General features: G+C 38.8%; 1 protein-coding gene across 1 annotated transcript in view; it reads left to right on the top strand.

The window, feature by feature from the left end:
- Positions 1 to 23,159, top strand: part of LOC124615852 (beta-hexosaminidase subunit beta-like) — a 171,253-nt gene that overhangs the window by 91,586 nt on the left and 56,508 nt on the right. The window contains exons 3-4 of the mRNA XM_047144008.1: positions 2,129 to 2,256; positions 8,020 to 8,225. Of these exons, the coding sequence (XP_046999964.1) occupies positions 2,129 to 2,256; positions 8,020 to 8,225 (334 nt within the window). The remainder of the gene's footprint in view (positions 1 to 2,128; positions 2,257 to 8,019; positions 8,226 to 23,159) is intronic.

Below are 23,159 nucleotides of genomic sequence, written 5' to 3'. Positions count from 1 at the left end.
GGTGACCAATACGTTCATTGCATGATAGCTAAGATAAAGTTCCTGATAACAGCACCACTAAAGCAGAGTTATTAAATATGTTTTTCCAAAACTCCTTTGCCAGAGAAGATTCAGTAAATAATTCAGGATTCAAATAAGAAACAGGGGTAACGAACCAATTCAAATCATTTAATAAAGGCAAGTCTTTCAATGAAGATTGTACATGAGTTATGTTCCTTTCAGAGCATACTGAGAAATGGCTCAAATTTTAGCAATCATACACAGCTGCTCCATTAACAAAATATCTGTATCTAAAGACTGTATAGTTCCACATGTCACACCAATACACAGAAACTGAAACAGAATAATCCACATAATAACATACCTCAAAGAAAACAATTTAGTGATGCATAACAATCACTGTTTTAAGAAATGTTCTTTGAAACACTATTGACTCTTTATTCACATGAAGTAGTTAATACTATCGACAAGGGGTCTTAAGTTGATTCCATAGTTCTATGTTTCCAGAAAGCTTTTGACACTGTTCCTGACAAGCTGTTTCTAATCATGTTGAATGCCTATTGAGTATCATCTGAGTTGTGTGATGGCATTCGTGATTTCCTGTCTCAGTTGGTAGTAATTGACTGGAGGTATTCAAATGAAACCGAAGTGATATCTGTTGTTCTCCAAGGAAGTTTTATGGCCCCTCTGCTCTTCCTAAACTATATAACAATTTAGGAGAAAGTCTGTGCAGCTCTTTTAGATTGCAGATTATGTATTGTGCAAGTTGCAAACAGTAAAATGTGTTAGGTCTTCCACATGAAACAAAAAGAAAATCCATAAAATATGAAGGTTTTTGACTGAACTAAATAATTAGGGATTATAGTTATGAACAACTTTAATTGAAATAATCACATAAAATATTATGGAGAATGTGAACCAAAGACTGTGATTTGTATTAATGGAACTCTTGTGATGTGCAACAAATGTGCCTTGGAGACTGCATATGCTACACTTGTCCATCCGCTTCTGGAGACTTCTGCATAGTATGATTCCCTTACTGGATAGGCTTCACAGAGGACATCAAAAATATTCAAAGAAGGGATGCTTATTTTGTATCATCATTAAACAGAGGAGAGAGTGTCATGGATGTGATCCATAAGCTGGGTTGGCAGTCATTTAAATGAAGACATATTTCATTGCAGCAAGATATTTTCACAAAATTTCAATCACAAACTTTCTCCTCCAAATATGAAAAATATTTTGTTTCCACCCATCTACACAGACAGAAATGACCACAGTAATAAAATTATAGAAATCAAATCTCCTAGAAAGATCTTGGTGTTCGTTTCTGTCAGGTACTATTTGAGAGTGGAACAGTCAAGAAATAGTCAGGAAAAGATTTGTTGTACCATCTGCAAAGCACTTAAATGGAAATTTTAGAGTAGTCATGTAGATGTAAATTACTTTTATACATGATGTGAGACATGTAAAATGCAAAAGTCTTTTCTCAGTTACTGAACAGCTCAAGATATCAAAACAAGATATGTGGCGGGCAGGGAGTATAAAGTGAGGAACATAATTTTGTTACATGCCTAACTCTCATAATTCTTGTACAATCTGATATATTAATGCAAATATTTTTATTGAAAATGTGTACTCTGTAAAGGTATTCAGAGTCTTGAAGAGACAAATACAGTGATTTAAAACTTACATGGTTGGTGGCAAAAGATTTCATAAAACTGTCTGAAAAATGTGTTAAAGTTAACAGGAAGGATGGCTGAAATCTGATAATGCAGTATGAGTATTCCCAGTGAGGGCTCTCATGCCAGGCTTCATAGTTACATGCAACAAGAAGATAGGTTGAGGCTATTAAGATAAAACATGTTTCCTCACCCCCCCCCCCCCCCCCCCCCCGCTGCCCCCCCCCCCCACCCCAAATTATATTATGAAGGCACAGGTTCAGCTATGGTTTTTGTATACGATGCTATATGTTAACGTTTAGTGAACCTGCTTGTTTCATTAAATAAAAGAAACTGACATTCTTGCTATTTGTGTAAGAGTTAATTGGAAAATATTGATTAAAAACTAAAATTTAATATTACTAACCTGTTTATTTTCTGTGTATGACACAAACTTTCTCTTCCAGATGAACTGAGAATTAACAGTCCAGACCTCCCAGATGCAATAGTTTTAAGTTCTGCTTCAGTGTGGGGTATCCTGCGAGGTCTTGAAACATTTTCTCAAGTTGCTACAAGGGTGAAGACTGCAGATGCCGTAAGTATCAGTGATATGTTCATAAATTCATCAGAGATACAAAAGCCTACAAGATACTTGTAAACGATACACAGCTCCATCCCACCATGGGCATCCACAGAAGCTGACTTCTTCTTCTTCTTCTTCTTCTTCTGTCGTTGGTGCCTTGTCCCATGGTTTCACAGGGTCAGCATGGCTAGAATCGGATTTGGCAAGGTTAATTTTAAGGGGTGACCGGATGCCCTTCCTGCTGCCACCCCATCCCCTCGGGATTTGTGCAGTGAAAATTTTCTTTGCGAGAGGTTGGTTCCCCCAGAATATAATAGCATATGACATTAATGAATGAAAATAGCCGAAGTAAGAAGCCTTAATGGTATCTACATCAGCCACTGAAGCAATAACCCGTAATGCAAATATTGCTGAGCTAAGTGTTTTGTAAAGATGAAGAATGTGTGTTGACCAATTACATTTGCTGTCTATATAAGCACCCAGGAATTTTGTAACCTCAACTTTTTGTATTGTGTGATGTCTACACTTAATGTTAATTTCTTCAAGATTTCTTTGTGGAGTATGGAATCTCATATAAAGGGTTTTATCTGTATTGAGTACCACCTACCATACTCCCCTGACTTAAGTCCTTGTGACTTTGATTTGATTCCGAAAATGAAGGAACCACTTCATGACATTCGTTTCAGAACTGTTCCAGTGATTCGACAGGCAGTAGATCACTCCATTCACACCATCAACAGAACAGGCTCTGGTAATGGTATACTATGCCTTCCACATCATTGGCAGCAGGTTCTACACAACACTGGTGACTACTTTGTAGGACAATAACAAGTGCAAACATGTAACTCTTTTATATCGGTTGTGAATAAATAGTTGCCACTATTTAAGTTCCAACCCTCATGTATACCTATGTTAACTATGAGCTACTAACTTGTATCATCCGTCCAAATGCAACAGAGTATTGTTGATTATTCTCTATAGTGTCATGCGTATTTCGGATCCAGAGAGCTCGGCATCATAGCTTAACCATTTCCACTCTGTGTTTGTCCAATATTTTGATAAGTAGATTTGCAGTACATTTTGAACAGCATGCACTAAACCTCAAGAGTGGCCAGAAGAAACAGAGATCACCACAAGGACGAATTTTCTGTCTAGCATTGGTGGCATGTTCTTTAATATCAGCAGGTTATTCAAGAAACATAAATGAAGTGTGTCTTCTGACTTCTGATATGAGTGTAAACAATCTTGCATTCTGTTAAAGACATCCTAGGTCTAAGAAGATCAGGAATATATAAAATACCATGCCAGTGTGGGCAATTTTACATTTGTTAGACATGTGACACAGATGCCATGAACATACAAGTCACACCAAATTAGTTCAGCCACAGAAATCTACTGTTGATAAACAGTATCTTGAGTCTTAACATGGGGCACAGCATGAATTATAGTGTGTCCAACATCCTCTCATGCACTCCATGTACTGAGACACCATCATTAAAGAAGCAGTTGAAATACATATAAGTAATACTTAACAGAGTCATGGAATTTCGACTCAGCAAACCATGGAAACAGCATTTGCAGTACTAAGGCATCATTGGCTGCAGACAAATGTATGCTATACATAGACACAGATGGAGAATCAAAGTCAGGACAGTTAGGCCAGGCACCAACATCTGACCTGCATATGAATGCTGGATCTCCAGCATGCAGTTATGCTTTTCCTGTACTGTGCATGTGAAGACCATGGCCTGTTTCTCTGTCAGATAGCTTTGGATGTAAACATCCTATACAATTTGTCTGTGATGGTGTTATAGCCTTGCCCATTTGCACCTGTACTTTTCTAGTGAACCAGTGCATAAATCAGTGAGCCACAACAGCACTGTGTCAGTAGCATCTGAAGGTGATGAGCAGCTGGCTCATGTAAATACTGTACAGTTTACATTACACCACCCAGCGCAACATCCAGTATCCGCTTCAGGGACCTGGGAATTCTTACACTTACATGCCAGTACAAACTTACTTTACTTAACCAGCAATCAGGGACCTTGCAGATCAAGCACGTTACAAGAATTTAGGCTTGTTCTCATGTTTGATCTGCTGTCCACTCTTAGAAAGCTGTAATTCTTTATGTCCTTCTCTGTTGTTAAGGTGCATTATTGTGCTGGTTGTTTTGTTGGGGTTTGGGTGTAGCTGGCACTTGGAGCAACATGTGTTCAGGACTTCAAGGTCTGCATTCATTCTTTTGTTAAGATCATTGAAATTTCACTTTGGTATGCGATGGTCAGGTCATCAGTGTATACAAATTTACGTGATTTGATTTCTGGCATGTCAGATACATACAGTTTGAAGAGAACAGGTGCTAGTACTGAGCCCTGTGGTAGACCATTATTCAGAACCAAACTCTTGCTGTTCATGCCATGAAGTGAGACTTTGATTTTCCTGCCTGTTAACATGTTCTTGAGTAGGGTGTAGGTTTGTCTGCATTTTGTGATTCTAGTTAGCTTGAACAATATCCCTTCGATCCACACTGTATTGTAAGCTGATGTAAGATGTGTGAGAACCAGTCCAGTTTTCATCTTGTTTTGAAAGCCTTTCTCTATGTAGGTTGTAAGGAACAGTACTTGATTGCAACAATTTCTGCTTGCTCAAAAACTGGCTTGGTATGTTGGAAGGTTGTTGTCAATGTATGGAGTTAATCTAGTCAGTGATAATCTCTCGAATAATTTATAGGAGGTATGTAGCAGGGATATTGGTCTGTAGTTCTTTGGGTTATCTCCAGTCTTTCTGGTTTCAGCACAGTGATGACTTTTGCTTCTTTACAGATCAGGGGGGAGAGCACCCATACGATACATTCTGTGCAGAGCTTGCATGGAACATTAAAAAATACCTTACAAAATATTCCTTAATAGGCACTTGTTTGCATCTCAGATTCCTTGTGCTAATGTATGATCATAAACAGATTGTTAACTCTGCCTTGAATTGACCTGATCCAATAATCTCACTTTTAATCCTGATAAATCCCGGTATATGATGTCCATAATATACACAAGGTAGTCACAGTTGGGCATTACCACCCAGATATGACAGTGGCCACGGGTGTGTGAATTACACATGTGTGAATATTTGTGTGATTTGTCTATACCTGACAAAGGCCTTACTCTGATAGTTGCTAATATTTAGCAACCTTTCTTCAATGTGCCACTCAGGCCATCCTTTATGTGGTGAGTAGCTATGCATCCTAATCCATATTGTTAATCCATTCTGAATTTTTCTTTATTCTTTTGTCTTCCCCTGGTAGCCGAGTGGTCAGTGCAATGGAATGTCATGCCTAATGGTCCGGGTTCAATTCCCAGCAGGCTTGGAGATTTTCTCCACTCAGGGACTGGGTGTTGTATTGTCCTTATCATCATTTCATCCTCATCGACATGCAAGTCGCCGAAGATGTCTTTTCAGAATCTGATACCTTTATTTTGATTCAGACTTGCACCAGGCGAATGGTCTACCCAACAGGAGGCACTAGCCACTCATGATTTTTCACTTCCATTATTCTTTTATACACGTAGAAAACCCAGCAATGCTTCACAATTGCTAAATGTGTATGGGAATTGGATATACATCCTAATCTGGGGTATCCCTGGAAATTGTCAGGATGCAGATTTGGACTCCTCATTGCAGTCTCATTCTTGATGAAGGTATGGAACCCAAAATCATAATAAATAATGTAGAATATGAATGAAAAAGACTCCTTTATAATTTTGATTTTTATTGTTTTTGAAAATTTTTCAAAAAAATTGTAACAATAAAATTTAGAAAAATAAAGAATATACAACATTTTTCATTTTTTGGATACTATGTGGTGAGAATATGAACTGGTGTTCTGACTACCAGTTTGTGTAAAGGCAACATACAGCTGACCATGCGAAAATACTCGGATTGCTTGATTGTGTGGCTCGTACCAAACAGAATTAGTAGGGGTATTGTACATATACAGAAAAGGGCAGTACAAATGGTCACATGTTTGTTTGAGCCATGGGAGAGTATTACAGTGATTCTGAAGAAACTGAAGTGGCAAACTCTTGAAGGTAGAAGTGAACTATCCCGAGAAAGTGTAGTAACAAAGTTTCAAGAAAAGGCTTTAAATTATGACTCCAGGAGCATACTACAACACCCTACGTATCACTCACATAGGGATCATGAGAACAAAGTTAGAATAACTGCAGCTCACTCAGAGGCGTTCAAACAATCATTCTTCCCACAGTCTATATATGAATGAAATGGAAGGCAACCATGATGATTGGTACAATGGGACATATGCTCTGCCATGCACATCATGGTGGTGTGCAGTGTATGGATGTAGATGTGGTTTGTAAATCAGTTCCAATGTTTTTGTGTGTCTGACCTTCAGCCTTGTTTACTGTTATTGCAAATGAAACCTTGATTGGAAACTGAAGTCACTTAAAATAAATGGGCAAATTGGTTGGGATTATTGGTATATGGGGTATGAGAGTGACACCTCCAACATCTCAACCTGTGACAATGAATCAAATTCTGTAGTAGTATCATAATCACAAGCCATAAATACAACTTTCTTAATATATAGATTTTTTTGTTAAAATCAAATTTGAGAAAGAAAACAAAACAGCATTCCATTGCATATACAATTTTTGTTTAGATTTATTCATGTGGAGAAGTGATTACATTTGACTGAATCAAAATAAAGGTATCAGATTCTGAAAAGACATCTTTTCTTATATGGTTCAGTTAAGACATATGTAATATCTCATACCTCAATACCACACGTAAATTATTGTACTCACATTTTAATTATTGGTTAATTAATTATTTAAGGCAGGATATTATTATTATTATATTTTTTTACATTGAGGGATGTTAATTGGTCATTTATTTCAAAATGTATTTTTAAGGTATCTCAGTAATTTTTAAAATGAATATCATAATTTCTTTATGCAGTAATTGCAAACAATGGTAAAGAGATGCACTCATCACACAGTAAAAACATTAGTTGTAGTTACATACTTAATCAAGAACTGTAGCGGTACAATTCAGCTTCTGAACTTTCCCTGCACACAGTGACAGTTGCATGCACACATCTGCACATCTCCACTCCTGATTGCAGTCTGATGAAATCCTCATTGTAATTTTTTCTCAGTATTCTTCCTCTACCTTAAGCTTCACCTCCCCTGTCTCTTCCTCCAAACTTTATTTACATCCACACTGCACATTTGATTCTGCTGTTTCTGTCAATGTATTTTAATCATCTTCCCCTGCTGTTACTCCGTCTCCCCAGCTATCACTTCCCTTATAATCCTTGTCTCTTCCAAATTATCCTTTTCTGTTCAATCTAATGATAAAGACACACTCACCACTCAAATTTTCCCTCAACAAAACGTCTGTATATTGCAGCTGCGTGGCATAGCATACATGCATACCCTGAAGACTGACAGCTTATCTATAAAAGTAAACTTCTTTGTAAGCCTATGTACTGCTCAGTGCTTTCTCTATTCAGTAAGCAGTTATCTTTACCTGAACACTGGTTGTACTCTTCCCAGGATTTTCTATTATCATATTAATGTAAGAATTTTAACTGTGTATATGTTCAGGTAATGATGTTATGTCTTTATATAAAACAAAAGAAACATGGCCACAATAGTGTGTGTTTGGGTGTCTGTGTGGTTCCTTTTCTTTTATCTTATTTACTGTTTCATCCAGGAATTTCCATTATTGTTATACAATGTATTGTCTTTCTTGTTTCAGCTGGTAGCAGATAATCTACTGATAGTTGATGCACCTCGTTTTAGCCACAGAGGTCTGCTTCTCGACACAGCCCGCCATTTCATTCCAATGAGCTACATAAAGAAGACTTTGGATGCAATGGCCTACAATAAGATGAATGTCTTTCATTGGCATATTGTCGATGATTCAAGTTTTCCATACCAGAGTGCTGCTTTTCCTCTTCTAAGGTTAGTTGGCAGGCTTCCTTTTTTTCTGTTTAACATTAGACAGACATATATCACATATAACTACAAGGTGTAGTGCACAGAGCTATGATCTCAAAGCTGAGGAAGAGTTTTATGCCTTTCTTTATTTGTCAGCTACATGGAAAACACAAACACCAGTATGTGTGCAGAACCCCACCCTCTTTACCAAACACACACACACACACACACACACACACACACACACACACACACACACTGCACATTGCAGGTAGTAGCGACAATGGTACTGCTGTATCATAGAACAAATAACTTCACGTGGCTCAGTGGGATTGACACATTGTCCACTAAGAAAGCCTGCATGACCTAACATTGGATGTACTGGTGGTATCTTTGGTGAACTGGATGCAACTTTTGCTCTCTTTGAGTGACAGAGATTCCTACATTCTTCCAAAAAGCTGTCCAAACTCTCTTTTTCTGGATGACATACACAATAATTCCAAAATAGACTGAATAAATAATATTGTTAGCAGTTTACGGTTTCTAAAAAGTACAAAGAGCTACAAAATCCTCTAGGTTACAGAAGCTACAAGTAACTGTCAGTTATATCAGACATTTAACTGCTGTCAGCGACACAAATCACTTGGTTACTTTGCTGTGTGTGGATTCAACTGACAAACATCTCATCACATTTGTGGCAAAATTTCTGCAAATCATGTGTGTTCTTGTAGCAATGTCAGTACCTGTAGTTTTTGAGTAAAAAATCATTGTTAGTGACAAGATAATCTATCTGACTGAAGCATCAAACAAAACTTTGAAGGATCATACATCCTTAGTCCAAAGAAAAGCAAAATACTAATCCTCTGAACATTGACAACATGAATTGGGATAGATTGCTACTCATCACACAGAGGAGGTGATGAGTGGCAGACAGGGGCTTTTAACATACATTTAAAAGGAGACCAAGCTGTTGAACAAAGTCTTTCCCCAGATAGAGAAACACACATTCATACATCCACAACTCTCATACACATTGTCACTATCATCTCTGGGCATTAAAGCCCAAATATGGCTTGCACCATTCTCAGTTGGAGTGGGTAGTTGGGACGCAGAAAGAATGTGAGATGGGAAGGGGAAGGAATAGCAGAATAGGAGTGGTGAAGATGCTTCAGTGCTGGCTGTAGGAGTGTGCAGGAATACGATGTAGGATGATCAGCTGCTAGGTACAGCATCGGGTGACTGTGCTGAGGAAAAGGGGAGGAGGGGCAAGGCAAATGGGAGGAGAGAGAAGTAGTGAAGGGGAAAGAACTATATGCTGGTATGATGGAAGGGCAAAAAAGTGTGTGTGATGCTGGAACAAAGGATATGTCACAGGGTGAGTTCACACTTGCACAATTTAGAAAGGCTGGTGTCCTTGGAAAGAATCCAGATGGCACAGGCTATGAAGCAATTGGTGAAGTCAAGCACATAGTGTTGGGCAGCACAGTTGGTAACTGGATGGTCTAATTGTCTCTTGATCAGTCAGGTGGTGGCCATTCATGGAGATGGAGAGCTTGTTTGTGGTTGTGCACACATTTGAGGCATGTTCAGAAAGTAAGTGTACTAGATTTTATATTTGAAAGAAATTACACGTTATTGTTAGCACACTTCTTGATTTTTATTTTATTTTATTTTTTATTTATTTATTTTTTTTTTTTGCTTCATATAATCACCATTCCATTCAATGCGTGTGGTGAGCCATGGTACAAGCTTCTTCGTGCCCTCAAAGACCTCTCTTGCCAGCTCCTACCCCAACTTCAGAACCTCTGTCTGCAACTGTTTATCAGAAAAAAATTTAATACTGTATTGTATTGTATATTTATTGGTCCTGTGAATCATACACTGTACAGGGGTACATAATGATATAGGACAAGTCAAATAATTTGCAATAAAGTGTAACAGAAAAAACTGTTGTATGGTTTTCAGTATATAGCAATATAACATATGGGAATAACATTTCACATATACACAAATAAATTTTACATGCACACATGTCATACTTTTGGCCTTGATTATACAGACACACACATATATGTAATAGACCACATATAATACACTGATAAATCTACATGTACACATTTCTTGTTTTGGCATTAATTGTATAAACTAAATTTTTCACATATTTACATTGTAGATAAAAATTTATCAACACTATAGTAGCAATTCTGTAGCAAGTAGTCACTCACTGCAATTTTGAATTTATGCATGCCAGTTATTGCCTTAATTTCTTTAGGTAGTTTGTTATACAGTTTTTTTCCTGTTTGCAAAGGTCATTTTTGTTTTAGTGTTGTATGTGAAAACTGCATATGTAAATCTTGATTATTCCTTGTGTTGTATGAATGGATATTTTGGTTTTTTGGAGCAATCTTGCTATTTTCATCTATGATTTTCCTCATAAACATTATTGTTTCTAGAATATATAGGCATGGTAATGGAAGAATATGAAGCTTTTTAAATGAGGGTTAAATACCACTCACATATGACTTCAGGGAGGTGAAAAGATGATAATCTGAAGATGACAACTCAGGGGATTCTGGGACTTGGCTCAGAACATCCCAACCAAACAAGTCCAGGAGCACCTTGGTGGCTAAGGTTGTTTGAGGATGGGTGTTGCAACGCAAAAAGCACACTCTTCTCATCTGCATTCTACTGATTTTGTTTTGAATGCTTCTTTGAGTTTTTGGGGTTTCATAATCTCATTGAGCATTAGTGATCTCCTCTGAGGCAGAAAATTGGCCAAAATGATGCCTTTTTGGTCCCAAAACATGGAGGCCATGATTTTTCACCTGAAATTGTGGTTTTAAATATTGAGGATATGGGGAATTTGTGTGACACCACAGTGACAACCGTCTTTTAGTCTCAGGCATGTAATGAGCCACCCATGTTTCACTTCCAGTCATAACAGGGCACAGAAAATCTTCATCTTCCGATTCAAGTCACTCAAGAAACTCACAGGTGCTACTGATATGATTTTTCTTGTGCTGCTCTTTCACCTAGTTTGGGACCCATGTTGCGCACAGTTTCTGAGAGTTGTGGAAACATCACAGAAATTTCATCCACTGTCAATTGGCAGTCTTCATGGGCAGATTCTTCAGTTTTTTACACCAACTCATCAATCAAAGTGGTAGGTATTCCACAACTCTGTTCATCATAAACGTTTGTACTACTTCCACAAAAACCCCTACACCACTTAAACTTACTTGTTCTGTTTAAAATAACTTCATTCTAAACCATTTTCAGTTATTCCTTCTGTGAGTAGAAAGCAGCTCACATGATGTGACTCGTACTTGGTGTGATTTTTTACAGACATCTTTCATGCAAGAGGATACTGCAACATGAGTTTACGTGGTATCGTGTTCCTGTGATGCTTGTTCTAGTCAGGGGAACCCCTCTACCACTCAGTGTTGCCAACCCTCAAAAACAAAAAAAACACAGCCTGTTAGAGTCACAGTACACTTACTTTCTGAATATGTCTCATAGAATGCTGCAAAGTCCTTGCAGCCAAGTTGGCAAGCTACAAGATTGCTCTCACATGTGGCTCTGTTTTCAATAAGTAGGAGCTGCCTGTGACAGGACTGCAGTATATGGCAATGGAAGAATGTATAGGGAATGTCTTGCATCTAGATCTATTACAGGTAAATGAGCCATAAGGTGAGGAGTTGAGAGGAGGATTGGAATACAGACAAACAAGGACACTGTGTACATTGGATGTGTGACAGAATGTCACTGAAGGATTTTTTTGGGGGGGTGGGGAGGGGGGGGGGATGGAGGATAGTGGAGAGATTATTTCTCGGTTCAGGGCATGGTCAAAGGAGTTCAAACTGTTGTGGAAATGTGATTCAGTTTCTCCAGTTCTGAGTGGGTACTGAGTCATGAAGGGATGCTTCTTTGTGACTAGTCAGTGGGTAGATGGGGGATGGTAGGTGACTGGGAAGACAATATGTTTCTGGACAGGATGGGGAGGGCAGTTTTGGTCTGTGAATCCCTCAGTGAGACTTTTGGCATATTTGGAGATGGACTGATTGTCATTACAGATATGACAACCACAGGTGGCTGGGCTGTTTGGTAGGGACTTCTTGGTGTGGAATGGGTGACTGTTGCTGAAAAGAGATATCCATGGTAGGTTTGATGTGAAGAGAGGTACTCATGTAAGAATCCTTGAGATGGAGGTCAGTGTTGAGGAAGGTGGACTTTTGGTTTGGGCATGAACAGGTGAAGTGAATTGGGAAGAAGTTGTTGGACTTCTGGAGGAATGTGGATATGATATCCTCACTTTGGTCCATACCATGAAGATGTTATCAATGAATATGAATCAGGTGAGGAGGTTTGTGATTTTGAGTGGCCACAAAGAGTCCTGTAGATGGCCCATGAGTAGGTTGGCATAGGTTGGTGCCATGCAGGAGCATGTGGCTGTACTAAGGATTTGTTTGTAGGTGATATCTCCAGAGAACATGTAATTGTGGGGGAGTATTTCCTTGATAATGGTGATCAGGAAGGCAATTATGAGTTTGAAGGCAGTCAGGTGTCAGGAAAGGTAGGGATCAGTGGCAGCAAGACCATGGGCGCTGGAGAGGCTAGTGTAGAGGAAGGTGACATCGAGAGTGGTGAACAGGAATTGTGGAGAGTTGGTAGAAGAAATGGTCAGTGTATTTATGTAGGAGGGTAGATTACTATGAATATGTTGTTTAAAATCACCATTTGAAGGTTTATTATTTAGATTTATATACTTTTTGTTTCTTAAAATGCTGCTGAAGAAGTGCAATAAAAATCAAGTATCTATTCGAAATGCATATGGAGTACTGAAAGCACTGCACTGGCCAAGTGGATTTGTGGCAGACTAGTTCAAAGGCAATTTATTTGCAATAAATCCAAATTTGGTGGTGTATCATAGGCATTGTAGCTAAAAGTAATGAGTCAGGTATATTTACCCTTACACATTTGCAATGAGTATTATGTGGTGTCAGAATGAGGAGCTACTGTAAAACATGTAAACAATTAGTGACAGTTGAAGTACCTGGCAGGACTCCAGTCACACATCAAATAAAAATGATTTTTAAGCTATCAAAACCTGGGCTCCTCTGTCTGAAGATGGAAGGACAAAAGGAAGGTAAAAGGGCAGCTTGTTGGTAGGAGGTAAAGTTTTTAAATAAGGAAGGTACAATGGGACAGCACAAAATCAAATTTAACTGTAAGTGCACAAGTTGAAATGTGCATACTACTGAAGTTGGATGAGAACTGAAGCAAAAAAAAGTCAATGAATGATAGAAAGGAAATAATGTTTAGACAAGCATAAGATGTGATAGAATGGCAGAAGTAAACTGGGAGGGGAAGAGAGGGTAAGTTTGTGACAGAAAGAAGACAGACAGGTCTACAATTTAGATAACAAGATTTGTGTTCTAGGTACTGCAATTCGTGAGACACCTATTACAAAATACTGTGTAACACTAATATACCGTGTGATCAAAAAGTCAGTATAAATTTGAAAAGTTAATAAACCACGGAATAATGTAGGTAGAGAGGTAAAAATTGACACACATGCTTGGAATGACATGAGGTTTTATTAGAACAAAAAAACACACACACACACACACACACACACACACACACACACACACCATATTGCTAGATGTGTGAAAGATCTCTTGCACGCTTTGTTTGGTGATGATCGTGTGCTCAGCCACCACTTTCGTCATGCTTGGCCTCCCAGGTCCCCAGACCTTAGTCCGTGCGATTATTGGCTTTGGGGTTACCTGAAGTCGCAAGTGTATCATGATTGACCACCATCTCTAGGGATACGGAAAGACAACATTCGACACCAATGCCTCACCATAACTCCAGACATGCTTTACAGTGCTGTTCACAACATTATTCCCCAGCTACAGCTATTGTTGAGACAGATAATATTGAGCATTTCCTGTAAAGAACATCATCTTTGCTTTGTCTTACTTTGTTATGCTAATTATTGCTATTCTGGTCAGATGAAGCGCCATCTGTCGGACATTTCTAGACCATTTTTTTTCTGTTCTAATAAAACCCCATGTCATTCCAAGCATGTGTGTCAATTTGTACCTCTCTATCTGCATTATTCTGTGATTTATTCAGTTTTCAAATGTATACTGACTTTTTGATCACCCGGTATGTCACCTGTCTTTGTTTACAAGAATAAATGGACATGGTCATAGTCTTCATGCTAAAGAAAAAGCTGAATATTGTCCATGTTTCGTTATTTTTTAATGCAATGAACACATAAAGAGAGAGGATCTTGGATATAACTCTAATTCAGTTTGTAAAAGATGGAAGGGGGAATTGGCCATTGACTTAACTGTCAAGCAGACACACCTGTGTATAAACTGCACCAACCACAAATAAAATTGTTTTGCAGTGTTCAATTCTTGTTTCACTGTTGCAAGCCCATACCTATTCCTTCATTATTGCTTCAGCTAATACATTTATATATTGTGCTGTCATATGTTCAAATGACCAGCAGCAAAATAAAATAAACAGGAAGCTAGGTGAGAAAAAATTTACAATCCATGCAAGAAAATGACTCAAATTATGAGCTACTTGCACAATCCTACAATGAGACCAGTGTCTATAGGATAATTAGTAATTGAATAAACAATTGGTTGGGATCAGATGCAACTGTGCTGTGATGTTAAGTGCTTCAAATGGGTCATTACTGTGGGAACAATTGTCCATGGCAACTGAGTGATATAATGAATTTATTTTATTATTGTGTAATTAGACAGTGGTTTAAGTCATGTTATGTAAGTTCATTTTATCCTTCTTTTTTTCATTAAACTGAGATTAAACTGTGATTTTTCTCATACATATTTACCCTGGTAACATAAAAACAACCATCCTTCACACTTCTATGAAGTGTGCCATGCGTCCGCTTATATTAGGAAATCGTTACACCCACTTGAGAGTTGATTAAGGAAGAACAGTCATTTGTCTAATGTGATTGAAGAAAATTTTGGAAAACACTGACTAGGATGGCAAGAATGTCATACATTTTATTATGGTGGAATAGTGTTGAGAAAAGGAAACTTCCAAGATGTGCATAGAAATAGGCTCACTTCTACCACATTATCGGTGAGCGCTCAGTAATGTCAGCTTTGAGATGATCATAATTACACTGATATGTGGCTCTGTGGCTGAGTGTTAGATATCTACACATCTACCTCTGTATTTCATAAGCTGTCATATGGTGTGTGGCAGAGGGTACACAGTGCACCATTGTCCTTTTCCCGCGCTATTTTTCACAGATGGTTATATAGGGAGAGATACTGCTGGTAACCTTCAGTATGAGGAATAAATTTTTAGATTTTAGTATTGTGGTCATAGTGTGAGGTGTATGTTTGAGGAAATAGTTGTTTCTTGAGTATCTTTTAATAGTCAGCTTTTAAAATTTTTTTGAGTAAAGCTCCCCTCGATGAAAATAATCTTTTTTGTTACATCTATGATTGTGTAAAGTTACCGACCTGTTTTAGATGGCTCTAGAGTCTCTCAGATGTTTATATGTATCAATATTTTTAAGTGTTTATTGGCATACCTTAAATGGTTAATAGTGGTTCATCACAACACTGTAGGGTTAATATTTTAGTTCATTTAAATTTATTGCTTTAAAAATGTGATGTCAGCTTTTCAGTAGTAATCTTAACAACTAATACTGCACAGGTTAGCAACTCACATAGTCTACAAATGTTCTTACAAAATTTTACAAGTGGCAGCACAAACAACTAACATCTCAACCTGATGACTAGCTGAATGAATTGGCTGGCATTGTGACATGGATAATCATCCTGCTGGATGATGTCATCACCATAAGGAAAGTCATTAAGCATGGAGGGATGCAGGCAGTCACAACAGTGTTGACTTAGTCAACAGCTGGCATGGTACCTTTGATTACTACTATAGGTCCCATGGAAATCACAGTGAATTTCACCACTAGTTAGGCATTCCATATATCTGGGATTAGCCCAGACAGTCCCAGTTTTTTAGTGCTGTCAGGACTTGCAAAAATGTCTGGGGTTTGAGAATTTACTGACTGGAGATCTGACAGGCAGGACTCTCTCAGCTAACCTTGGAGCAAGCACCAATGTTGGTGGGTAGGTGTGGCTATGAGTTCCATCACAACTTCTCACTTACTCATTTGGCAACACAGCAGGGGCTATTTGTTTATGTTGTATACGTGTTTGTGAAGTAACTCATCCACACGTTTTTGATCATTTTATCTCTATTCATTTTTTTGTCTCATCGTTTATCAGTGGACAGAACAAAGTGTGTGTTTAATGTTAACCTGCAACAGGAATACAATTTTCGAAACTACATAATGACATTAACAATGAATGTGTTTATTGCACAGAATTTTCTGTTGCACATAATATTTTTGATGGCCTAAAATCGTACTTCTTTGTTTGTGACAAATATCTAAAATTATTATTTGAGGTTTTTTATTAAAAGAAAAAAGACTGGAATATGAACTGTTTACAAAATTGCTATATGTTACTCTACAGTTATTTAATAATACAGATCTGAAACTGGAAGCTAATTCTATCACAGCAAGAGAAGTATATCAGACATATTTGATGCTCTACAGATATTTAATAATGTAGTTTGGAAAGTTATTGTAGGTTGAGGCAGGGATAATTTTGGGAGCAGAGAGGCTGTTGTTTGGATAACTTCCAAATGTGCAGTTCAGCTGGTGGTGAAGGGGTTGGATCCAGAGGATCCAGGTTGTGAAGCAGCTATTGAAATCAACTATGTTATGTTCAGCTGCATGTTGTGCCACAGGGTGGTCCATTTTGCTCTTTGTCACAGATTGATGGTGGCCTTTCATCCTGGATTACGGCTGATTGGTAGTCATACCACTAAAAAGACATGTGTTGATTGAAGCAGAGCTGGTATAAGACATGTCTGCTTCCACAGGTGGCCTGGCCTCTGATAGTGTAGGATAAGCCTGTGACAGGCCTGGAATAGGAAGTGCTGGGTAGGTAGACTGGACAGGTCTTGCACCTGGGTCTTCCACAGGGATATGATACCTGTGGCAAGGGGTTGGGATTGGGAGTGGCATAAGGATGGACTAGGATGCTGTGGAGGTTGGGTGGGCAATGACACACCATCTAAGGAAGTGTGGGAAGAATCTTAGGTAGAATGCCCCTCATTTCAGGATATGAAACTAAATAATCAAAGTCCTGACAAAGGATGTGATTCTTGTGGCAAAGAATTGGAGTTGGGAGTGGCATGGGGATGGACTGGAATGATGTGGAGATTGGGTGGGCAATGGAGCACCACTTTAGCAGGACTGGGAAGGATCTTGGGTAGGATGTCTCATATTTCAGGGCATGATAAGAGATAATTAACGCCTTAATGAAGGATGTGGTTTAGTTGTTCCAGCCCGGCATGGTTTTGGTTGACGAAGGAGAAACTCCCTTGCAGCTGTCTTTCCCAGTTCATACAACTATCCAATAGTGTCCCCCCCCCCCACCCCAACTAATTACCCCCTTTCACCTTTTTGGAATTGCTTACCTCAAAATGGTCTCACCATCCTTCCCCAGGTCCCTTCCTAAGAACACCAGATTTTCAGAAAAATAAAAAACAGCCACACACAGCCTCAAAAGAAAATCTGAGTGGATGATTCTATCTGCAGACAAACATTTCACCATTGTCATTATGAATCACAGTGACTACCTGGTGGAAGGCCTCTGCCATTTGTCTGACTCCTCCTGGTACAAACTCTGCCATAATGACCCCATCGCAGAAGTCCGATAATGAGGGTTGAGATTCTTTCAGTGGGAACACAATAATCAGGTAGAATGAGGCATCCAAGATTGTTGGGTCTGTGTGTTTGGAGAGCATGTAGAAGATGGGTGTGCAGGTCTATCATAGGGGAGAGGAGGGAAATGTATTCGGGTGAGAGGTTCTGGGAAGGGCCTAAGGCTTCGAGCAAGCACTAGAGGTTATATCAGACATCTGGGATGGGATTACTATGGCAGAGTTTATAGGTGGAGGAGACAGACAATTGTTAGCTGCCTGCAATTCATAACAACAGTGGGGGAATCTTTGTCTGAAGGTACGTTGGTTAGGATATGATCCATTTTGAGACTGTTTATACCTGTTTTGTTTAGTGAAGCCATGTTGGAGGTAAGGAAGACCTGGAAGGTAACCAGGAGGTGATTAGGTGGGAGATGGGGAGGATTATGGTAGCATGAACTGGGAGAGGCAACTACAGAGGATTACCCCATTTGTCACCCATCACCACACTGGACTGGAATGACTGAACCAAATCCTTCTTCAGGGCTTTGATTATTGTCTGTCACAATGCTCTGAAATGAGCAACATCTTTCCAAATATCCTTCCTAAAGTAGTGTTCCACTGATCACTCAACCTTCACAACATCCTAGTCCGTCCTTATGCCAATTCCAATCCCAACACTTTGCCACAGTGATCATATCCCTGTGGAAGCCCCAGGTGCAAGACCTGTCCAATCCACCCACCCAGCACTTTCTATTCCAGGCCTGTCACAGTCTTATCCTACACTATCAAAGGCCAGGCCACCTGTGAAAGCAGACACGTCATATACCGACCCTGCTCCAATCATTGCATGGCTTTTTATAGTGGTCTGACTACCAGCCAGCTGTCCACCGGGATGAATGGCCACTGCCAAACTGTGGCCAAGAGCAAAATGGACCACCCTATGGCATGACATGCAGCTAAACAAAACAAGGTTGATTTCAATGGTTGCTTCACAACCTGGACTTTCACCACCAGCTTTTCTGGAGTGCATGTGTGGACATTATCCTTACAACACATTCTCTGCTCCAGAAATTATCCCTGCTCCTTTGCTCCTCTCCTTTACCACTCACCATTCCCTCTTCCCCCTCCCAGACAGCTCTGTGCATGGCAACCTTGTCTGGCTACCATTAGCCCTGCATGCTCCTCCAAGTAACACTGACTTCTTTCTCCCTACCAGTACCCTGCTATTCCTACCTCTTTCCTGCTCCACTCTGGATTGCTGATTGTGTTTGACGAAACTCCATTGCGTCCTGTCCAGAGTTACGAGACAGCAGTCGTGTGCACAAGGTATGCTTGCATGTGTGAACATGTGTATGTTTTCTTATATTTTTTGGAGAAAGCCGTGGTCAAAAACTCAATGTGTAGCAGTCTTTTCATTGTGTCTGTCTGCAACTAAACATGTCATCTATATTGTAGTAGCAATCTGTGCTTTTCATAATGTTGTAGAAGTATATCAGACATATTCAGAATTAATTTGTCGATTTCAGCAAAGAAGGACAGAAAAATTTATACCATCTTTTGCCAAGGAATTGCTGTGCACTCTGAAAGACATACAGGAACAGAAATTCTTTTCAGCTGTGGACAGTTTTTACAATTCTAGTACTTAAAACTTAAAAAGTTATAGAGAACCAATTTCAGTAAAATTTTAGGAACTGAAATTGCCTGGTCTGATTTAGAAGAGAGTGTACAAGTTGATAGTTAAATTACAAAAGAGTTCATAAATATTGATAGCATATTTGATGAACATACATTGTTGAAGCAGGTAATTCAATGCCAAAAAGTAGGTTGTGATTTAAATTCTGAAAAAGTACAAGGTAGTATTGGAGATAAGTGGAAAGCAGTTTTTAAGGTTATAGATATCTGGCAGTTTGGTTGAAATTTTAGGGGAAAATTTATAAGGTGTTTCAAAAGACTGATATTTCATACTGCAATATTTCTAAAAAACTTGAGTTCACAATATCTTTGCCTGGGATATCTGCTCCAGTTGAGAGAGTTTTTTGAATTGCAGGGAACATTTGGTCTGCAGAAAGGGGTAGACTTTCATTACCTACCATTAAACATCTGCTAAATGTTAAAATTAAGTCAGAAGTCTACTTTTTTGTTTTAATTACACCATAAAACTCACAAAAACAATTTCTGAAAAAAGTCGTCTCTGGTGCAAAGTACAACTGAATAAATAAAGTTTCAGTAAACTGTTAAGACTTTTAGATAATTTCAAAAATATGTCATGGGTTGGACCAGAAAGGAGTGGTAGTAGCGTATAGCCTTGGTGGCAACAAACAAACAAAACAAAACAAAAATTGGTAAGTTAACCCATAGAATAATACCACCTCCAGTGATGTGCATCCGTGGTGCAGTGCCTGTTTCTAACAGCCCCTGTATGCTGGAATATACAGACACAATCATCCACCTAGTAGTTCATCTGAACAGACAACCCATATCTGTTGATCCAATCTTGATTATCCCACACCCACTGCAGTCATAATGGATGATGTCACTGAGTCAACATGGGAGCATGTAGGACTCACCTGCTACAGAGCCTCATGTTCACAATGTCTTGTGAACAATGTGCTCCAAAACACATGTACCTTCAAATGGTTCTCCTTACATATAAGACATAAATTTAAATTCCACTTCAGACATTGCATTGTACTCTGAATGTATGAGGGTCATTCAATAAGTAAAGCCCCACATTTTTTTCTCAGAATATAATTATTGTTGTTGTTGTTATGGTCTTCAGTCCTGAGACTGGTTTGATGCAGCTCTCCATGCTACTCTATCTGTGCAAGCTTCTTCATCTCCGAGTAGCTACTGCAACCTACATCCTTCTGAATCTGCTTAGTGTATTCATCTCTTGGTCTCCCTCTACAATTTTTACCTTCCATACTGCCTTCCAATACTAAATTGGTGATCCCTTGATCCCTCTGAACATGCCATACCAACCGGTCACTTCTTCTAGATAAGTTGTGCCACAAATTCTTCTTCTCCCCAATTCTATTCAGTACCTCCTCATTAGTTACATGATCCACCCATCTATTCTTCAGCATTCTTCTGTTGCATCACATTTCAAATGCTTCTATTCTCTTCTTGTCTAAACTGTTTATCATCAAAGTTTCACATCCACACATGACTATACTCCATACAAATACTTTTAGAGAAGACTTCCTGACACTTAAATCTATACTCTATGTTAACAAATTTCTCTTTTTTAGAAATGATTTTCTCACCATTGCCAGTCTACATTTTATATCCTCTCTACTTCAACCATCATCAGTTATTTGCTCCCCAAATAGCAAAACTCCTTTACTACTTTAAGTGTCTCATTTCCTAATCTAATTCCCTCAGCATCACCCGACTTAATTCGACTACATCCCATTATCCTCATTTTGCTTTTGTTGATGTTCATCTTATACCCTCCTTTCAAGACACTGTCAATCCATTCAACTGCTCTTCCAAGTCCTTTGCTGTCTCTGACAGAATTACAATGTCATCGGCGAACCTCAAAGTTTTTATTTCTTCTCCATGGATTTTAATACCTACTCCGAATTTTTCTTTTGTTTCCTTTACTGCTTGCTCAATATACAGATTGAATAACATCGGGGAGAGACTACAACCCTGTCTTACTCCCTTCCCAACCACAGCTTCCCTTTCATGTCCCTCGACTCTTATAACTGCCATCTGGTTTCTGTACAAATTGTAAATAGCCTGCCGCTCTCTGTATTTTGCCCCTGCCACCTTTAGAGTTTGAAAGAGAGTATTCCAGTCAACATTGTCAAAAGCTTTCTCTAAGTCTACAAATGCTAGAAATGTAGGTTTGCCTTTCCTTAATGTTGCTTCTAAGATAAGTCGTAGGGTCAGTATTGCCTCACGTGTTCCAACATTTCTACTGAATCCAAACTGATCTTCCCCGAGGTCAGCTTCTACCAGTTTTTCCATTCGTCTGTAAAGAATTCGTTTAGTATTTTGCAGCTGTGACTTATTAAACTGATAGTTTGGTAATTTTAACATCTGTCAAAACCTGCCTTCTTTGGGATTGGAATTATTATATTCTTCTTGAAGTCTGAGGGTATTTTGCCTGTCTCATACGTCTTGCTTACCAGATGGTAGAGTTTTGTCAGGGCTGGCTCTCCCAGGGCTATCAGTAGTTTTAATGGAATGTTGTCTACTCCAGGGGCTTTGTTTCGACTTAGGTCTTTCAGTGCTTTGTCAAACTCTTCACGCAGTATCATATCTCCCATTTCATCTTCATCTTACCCCTTCATCTTCGTCTTACCCCTAGTAATATATGCCTCTACGTCCTTACATTTGTCCTCTAGCCGTCCCTGCTTAGCCATTTTGCACTTCCTGTCAATCTCATTTTTGAAACATTTGTATTCCTTTTTGCCTGCTGCATTTACTGCATTTTTCTCCTTTCATCAATTAAATTCAATATATCTTCTGTTACCCAAGGATTTTTATTAGCCCTTATCTTTTAACCTACTTGATCCTCTGTTGCCTTCACTATTTCATCTCTCAAAGCTACCTATTCTTCTTCTACTGTTTTTCTTGCCCCCAATTCTGTCAATCGTTCCCTAATGCTCTCCCTGAAACTCTGTACAACCTCTGGTTTAGTCAGTTTATCCAGGTCCCATCTCCTTAAATTCCCACCTTTTTGCAGTATCTTCAGTTTTAATCCACAGTTCGTAACCAATAGATTGTGATCAGAGTCCACCTCTGCCCCTGGAAATGTCTTACAATTTAAAATCTGGTTCCTAAATCTCTGTCTTACCATTATATAATCTATCTGATACCTTCTAGTATCTCCAGGCTTCTTCAATGTATGCAATATTCTTTCATGATTCTTAAACCAAGTGTTAACTATGATTAAGTTGTGCTGTGTGTAAAATTCTACCAGGCAGCTTCCTCTCTCATTTCTTACCACCAATCCATATTCACCTACTATGTTTCCTTCTCTCCCTTTTCCTACTATTGAGTTCCAGTCACCCATGAGTATTAAATTTTCATCTCCCTTCACTATCTGAATAATTTCTTTTATCTCATCACATATTTCATCAATTTCTTCATCATCTGCAGAGCCAGTTGGCATATAAACTTGTACCACTGTGGTAGGTGTGGGCTTCA

The sequence above is a fragment of the Schistocerca americana genome, chromosome 5 (genome assembly GCF_021461395.2).
Source record: "Schistocerca americana isolate TAMUIC-IGC-003095 chromosome 5, iqSchAmer2.1, whole genome shotgun sequence".
In the NCBI taxonomy this organism is placed as follows: domain Eukaryota; kingdom Metazoa; phylum Arthropoda; class Insecta; order Orthoptera; family Acrididae; genus Schistocerca; species Schistocerca americana.
The sequence above is the reverse complement of the archived record's forward strand: the minus strand, read 5'-3'. Positions and strand labels throughout refer to the sequence as shown.